This window comes from Xenopus laevis, chromosome 7S, assembly GCF_017654675.1.
Source record: "Xenopus laevis strain J_2021 chromosome 7S, Xenopus_laevis_v10.1, whole genome shotgun sequence".
NCBI classification, from domain to species: Eukaryota; Metazoa; Chordata; class Amphibia; order Anura; family Pipidae; genus Xenopus; species Xenopus laevis.
Window position 1 is genome coordinate 80,350,960 of NC_054384.1, and position 6,254 is coordinate 80,357,213.

General features: G+C 42.6%; 1 protein-coding gene across 1 annotated transcript; it reads right to left on the reverse strand.

Annotated features, from left to right (window-relative positions):
- Window positions 1-1,486: 1,486 nt before the first annotated feature.
- On the reverse strand, window positions 1,487-3,577 carry b3galt6.S (Beta-1,3-galactosyltransferase 6 S homeolog). The gene has a single exon (XM_018227874.2). The coding sequence runs from the start codon at window positions 3,075-3,077 to the stop codon at window positions 2,058-2,060; it is 1,020 nt and encodes a 339-aa protein (XP_018083363.1). The 5' UTR covers window positions 3,078-3,577; the 3' UTR covers window positions 1,487-2,057.
- Between the last annotated feature and the right edge of the window lie 2,677 nt (window positions 3,578-6,254).

Below are 6,254 nucleotides of genomic sequence, written 5' to 3' on the forward strand. Positions count from 1 at the left end.
TACTTTAGGCTTGTTCTGTACCACAAACTTTTTTTGTTTTGCAGTTTTTGAATGCCGTTCCCAGCTTGACCTATTTTCAGGAGCGGACACATGCTGAGGCGCTATAAAACACATAAAAACAAGCTACGTCTTTGGTATCTAAGAAAGGGAAAAAATACACCGCCAAAATTCTCTGCATGAACTAGGAGTAACATCAATTGCACTGTAATGACTCTATAGCCATTAAAATGAATCACATGATATACCTTATTTCAGCTGGGTGAAACTGGTCTCTTGAAAAGTGAAATTCCCAAAATATTTAGGAAAAAGTAAAATGATAGCAGCAGGGCATTTCCAGTTTGCCATTTCAATTGCAAAGATCTCAAAAATAAGTGTGAATATTTACATTTTAAAATATGATCAAGTAACATTAAATATTTAGAAAGCAGCACAGCTGCTTCATTGACATTTTATGTACTGGGCAAAGTAAAACCTATGGCTCTCATATAAAAAGCACCAACACTACAGATTGTACTTTCTGGGTGTCTTTGATCTATGCCATAAACTCAGATAGAATGTTGGGTGTAAATATAAGAGATTATTTTGTGGGACATGGGGATGTAGTCCTCAGAAAGGTATTGCTTGAAAAACACTTTCAGTGGTGAACGACTGTCAGTATTTTCTTTTATTCTCTGGCAGGCACCAATCCCACATGGAGAAAAACATTGCCAGTGTTGTTGCCCATAGCAACCAGATTTTTGGTTTCCAACTTGTAGGTGACTGTTGTAATCGAATTGTGGATTGGTTGCTATAGGCACAAAAGTGGTAGACACTTTGGAACTAGTCTTTTTGAAGACTTTTTTTGTCAGGCTATCTGGCTCGTAATATTAACTGTGATCCGGTTAGTAGGTTAAGTTAGAATGTGAAATGAATAGTAATGGTCCTGAAATAAGATATATTATTATATATTATAATAAATGCTAATAAACTAAAGCTCTTTTTTTTATTAGAGGGGATCAGTGACCCCCAAAAACTTGATAGCATTTTAGCTAGAAAGAGGCAGAAGCAAAACACTAAACTTAAAAGTTTAAAAAAATAAATAAATAAATAAAAAAGACTACCGACTGATAGCTTAGAATAGGACCATCTATAAAACGCTAAAAGTCAACTTAGCATCTGTCAATATTTTGTTACTTTTGCTCAGCACAACCGTATGTCTTGTCTCTATTGAAAGACACTGTAGTTCATGCTGCATCTGGGTGTGTCTGATAAAAGCTTAGAATGTCGTGTTATTTTTATGGAAATAGGGCCCTAGAACTACATGTACCCGAGGTCCAAAGAGCTCCCCACCCACTAAATAGTGACTGTTCCTCTATAGCAGTGGCCCTCAACCAGTGGCTCATGAGTAACATGTTGCTCACCAACTCCTTTGATGTTGCCCCCAGTGGCCTCAAAGCAGGTGCTTATTTTTGATCACTGGCTTGAAATTTTAGTTGCATAAATACTAGGGATGCACCGAATCCAGGATTCGGTTCGGTATTTGGCCATTTTCAGCTGGATTCAGCCGAATCCTTGTACCTAGCCGAATCCTTAAAATCATGTGACTTTTCGTCACAAAACAAGGAAGTAAAAGTTTAGCCTCGCAAGAAGTGTGCGACTATTTTTCCCTCCCCCTTACTGATTTGCATATGCAAATTAGGGTTCGGATTCGGCTCTGTATCGGGCCGAATCTTTCACGAAGGATTCGGGGGTTCAGCCAGGTGCATCCCTAATAAAAACAAGGTGTCCTGTCGAACAGAGTCTTCTGTAGGCTGCCAGTCCACATAGAGACTACAAATAGTCCACCGCAGCCACTAATTGACACCCCAGGAACATTTTACACGATTGTGTTGCTCTCCAACTCTTTTTTTACATTTTAATGTGGCTGATGGGTGAGAAAGGTTGGGGACCCCAGCTCTATGGATACACTGAAGAAACTCAAAACAACTGAAATCCCCTCTTTGGAGTGAGGGTGGAATAATCCAAACTGTGCGGCAGCGGCGGCATCATGTGCGGCAGACATGAAATGAAAGGGGGACTCAAGGGATCCCATCCTTCCTCTGGCAACACTGGGATGGGGGCACAGCCCAGTCATAGATATAGGAGAGGCGCAGTTTGAGCTCTTCCTTGCACAGTCTGCCTTCTTTGGCCAAGGTCTGATGCTTTTCTAACATGTCCTCGATGCTCTGCTTGTGAGTAACTAAATACTTGTTGTTACAGCCCCTGGACTTGTACTCCGTGTCGAATCGGGGGTCGTGGAGCCTCTTTAAATGCAAAGGAGCCAACCAGGCCCCCAGGGACACGTCCTCACTCTGCCAGAGAGCCAGAAAGTGCTGAGTGAGGCTGAGATATTGCACCAGATCCCAGGAGAGCACGTAGCCGCCTCCCAGCGCATAGGGCAGATAATAATCGCACAGCAGCCAGCCGCTCTCCTTCCACTTCCCCGCTGATTTGACTCTGCCCCGGCCGGAGAAGAAGCCCCAGTAGAGTCGATGCGCTTCCTTGGGCCGCAGTTCCTCCACTAACAAATCGAGCCGGGCAAACGTGTCATCATCAGCCTTCAGGACGAACTTGTAGTCCACGTTGTGCTCCAGCCACACGTACATGCGCAGCAGCTTGGCCGTCAGGTTCTCATAGGAATCCCGCAGGTCAGGGAGCAGCAGTAAATCCCCGTGTCGCCGCTGCTCCATCTCTAACGCGCCCGATTCCTCGTCCCCCAGACCCGCCGTACCGATCACAAAGCGACTCCATAGATCTCCGTGCTCTGCCCGTGAGTTGACGCCGGACAGCCACGTGCTGCGAATGATACTCCGTCTCTCCGAATACTTCGGGCCGCTGGCTATGAGCACCACAAGGAAAGCGGAGACACTTTTCTCCAGGGGGAGTTCATGCTGCTGCTGCCGCGGATTCGCCTGTTGGTAGGGCAGTGCCCGTGGACTCGCCGGCTTCAGACTCTCCGACGTGCACTTAGCCAAGTACAGCAGCACCACCAGGAACACTGACAAAGCTGCCAGGCCCAGCGCCGTCTTATGACGACATAAAACCCGCACAAGGTTCATGGCTTTCCAGACTGTCCCAATACTATGAGGCTACCACATACCGCCCAACGCAGCGCCGCTACCATTCAATGAATCGAGTCCTTCCGGATTGCTAATCCCGCTCACGACTCATCTCGCGAGATTTAGACATCAACAACGTAGCTGAGCGCATTGACGCGGCACGTAGCTGCTGCACGTAGCCGCCTTGATTGAGTGGCGAACTTTTTTTTAGGCGTATGTTAGTGTTTGTTTGGTGGGACTAGTGCCTCCTTGCTACGTTCTGATTCTTGGCTACCAATTATGGGATTATTATTGAAACTCCGCTTTATATATGAAACATAATAGTTTCCCTATTTCCAACTTTATATTATTACTTATGGCCAAGGCCGCCATTAGAAATCGGGGGACCCCATACGTCCCAACACAGGGTAGCGGTTAGTTCCTATCCTAGGAAAGGACCTGACGTCACTGTCATGTGATCCTATCATGTGACCGCTCCAATGCGGCTTACCTATTTGTGAGCGGCAAATTCAAACATGGGAAAGTGTTAATGGGTTCTAGTGGGTGGCTGTGGACTCTTGGCAGGACCTGCAACTTAATTCCCAGGGTCGCCCACTTGTATTGTAGGTTTGGTACAGGTTGTAACCTCTACCTCAGGTTTTGGGGCAGTTCATTGTGTCTCTGGATGATTGAAGGGATCACTGCCTCTGAATTTGTGTGGGGTGAGGGGGGATCACAGTAAATTAATGTCAGTTAGACTCTATTCAATATTTACACACCCAAATGCAGCTACAAGATTGTTGTTTTTTTACCATTACTCTCGCACAATTACGGTGCAACAATGGCAAGATAAAAATGAGAGGCGAGACATACTGACACAGCTATAATAATATCATATTCATTAACCATAAACAGCTTTGCTTTTCTGCCAGGCACTGAAAGTCTCCCTTAATGGAGAAGAATGTAATGGACAACTTGGGAACAATAAATTGTATAGAAACTGTTGCCGTGGTGTTTCATGAGCTGACGGGAAATGTGGAGCGCCCAGTCAAGTAATAGAACATGAGATAACGGTCATGAGAGGGACTTCTATTTAAGGACAGGATCATTGCCCCTAAACCTTTTTAAAGGACCAGTAACACCAAGTTTGCTTAACACTTAATTCCCCCCAAGCTGCTATATAAGTCAGGCTTACTCTCCCCTTTGGTTTTCTTTTTACATCTTGAGCTTCAATCTGACTTCCAAAGTGCTTCATAACAGAATGTGAAAAGGTGACGGCCGCTTGAATTCAGTACAGGTATGGGATCCATTATTCGGAAACCCATTATCCAGAAAGTTCTGAATAACAGAGAGGCCATCTTCCATAGACTCCATTTTATCCAAATTATCCACATCTTAAAAAGGGAGTTCCTTTTTTTTCTGTAATAATAAAACAGTACCTTGTACTTGATCTCAACTAAAATACAATTAATCCTTATTGGAAGCAAAGCCAGTCTATTGAGTTTATTTAATGTTTACATGATTTTTTTTCTAGACCTAAGGTATGAAGATCCAAATTAAGAAAAGATCCGTTAACAACAGTTTTCGACCATTCTGGATAACAGGTCCCATACCTGTACCTTGCACTTGTTCCAAACTAAAATATAATTAATCCTTATTGAAAGCAAAACCAGTCTACTCTGTTTATTTAATGTTTATATGATTTTCTAGCAGACTTAAGGTACAAAGACCCAAATCAGAGAAAGATCCTTCTTCGCCAATTAACTAACGGTCACTGGTGTAACTTTGCTAGCGAAGGAGATAGACTCTATTGGTACTTCACTCTCTTACGCCTGGCGAAGTTGTGCTCTGTTGAATGGACGTAAGTACGAAAATTCACTAAGATGCGGATTTTACTGAATGTTACCTCTTGCGCCAGACTTGCCTTCGCCACCTCAAACCAGGCGAAGTGCAATAGAGTAGTTAGGAGTTCCTCAAAAAATAGTCGAACATTTTTCTAAGTCTATCAGGGTGATAGGCTGCAAAAGATCATACATTTTTTCTGGGGTACCCGGCTTCCACCCTACATTTCCTAACATATGGCACATAAACTATACAGTGGGCTCATGTGTAGGGCATTATAACAACTATATTTTATTTATTAAGGTTTCCCGGGCTTGTGAGGTGTAATGTATTGGTTGCAACATATACGTCCGTTGAAATGTAACTTCCCGCCGTATGCAAATTAGGCAACGCTAGCGTAACTTCACTTCGATTGCCGCAGTAATGTTAGTGCTACTTCGCCAGCGCTCGGCGCCCTGGACGCACCTTCGGATTTTAGTGAATTAGCAGTGTCCTGGCGAATCTACACCCATGATATTTTGGCACTCAGTTGCAGAGTGACTTTGAAGCTAAATAAGGTTCATACATGGAGAAAAGGATGCAGAGATAGCAAATATACTATATGGTTTCCTGACATTATTTATGGAAAGGACTAGATGTTTTTCAGGTTTTAACCCTTGAACAGTCGGAGAACATACTGGCAAGTGTTCCTACTTTTTAGGTTCCAAGTCACTACAACTTATACTGCTAAATTTTTTCTTATAAGCAACCTTGACAAGGGAAAATAGTTTGTCTTTGGATATGCCTGCATTCTTTCTGGTTTAAAAATCATACAGAAAAACAAAAGGAACTTTATACTAGTTATGTTTATTATATTTTTTTGAGAACTCCTCAAAAAAGTACTTCCAAATAGAGTATAAAAACATTCAATTTATGTCCTAAAGTTACAAAAGAGTTGGTAACTGTTTATGCTTTTACTCTACACGTATATTTAGAACTTTACTATTATCTAGAACTTTGCTATTAGAAAAGCTTTCAACTCCTCACCCCATTATTTTTTAGAAAAGTTAGTTTTGTCTCTCTCCCCCAACCAAAAACACAAAGAAATGATTAGATACTTAGGGAAAGTGTGTCTTTGATCAAAATTCAGAAGTTGGCTCCAGTTCCTATATTGGTTTCATTATGGAAACCAGCTGTATATTTTTTTCACCAGTGGTCCTTTAAATCTTCCTTCCCTATGTTTTTTATCATACAACTGTCAGCGGAAATCAGTTGCTTCCTTGCTTTGATACTGGGGGAGATTGCCAAGGGGCATGATGAATTATTCAGTGTTGCACCTGAACTATTTCAGTTCTGTATGACCTCGGCAGGTTTGAG

Excerpts from the sequence above, each read along its gene's own strand:
- b3galt6.S (XM_018227874.2), bottom strand. The coding sequence starts at position 3,077 with ATGAACCTTGTGCGGGTTTTATGTCGTCATAAGACGGCGCTGGGCCTG.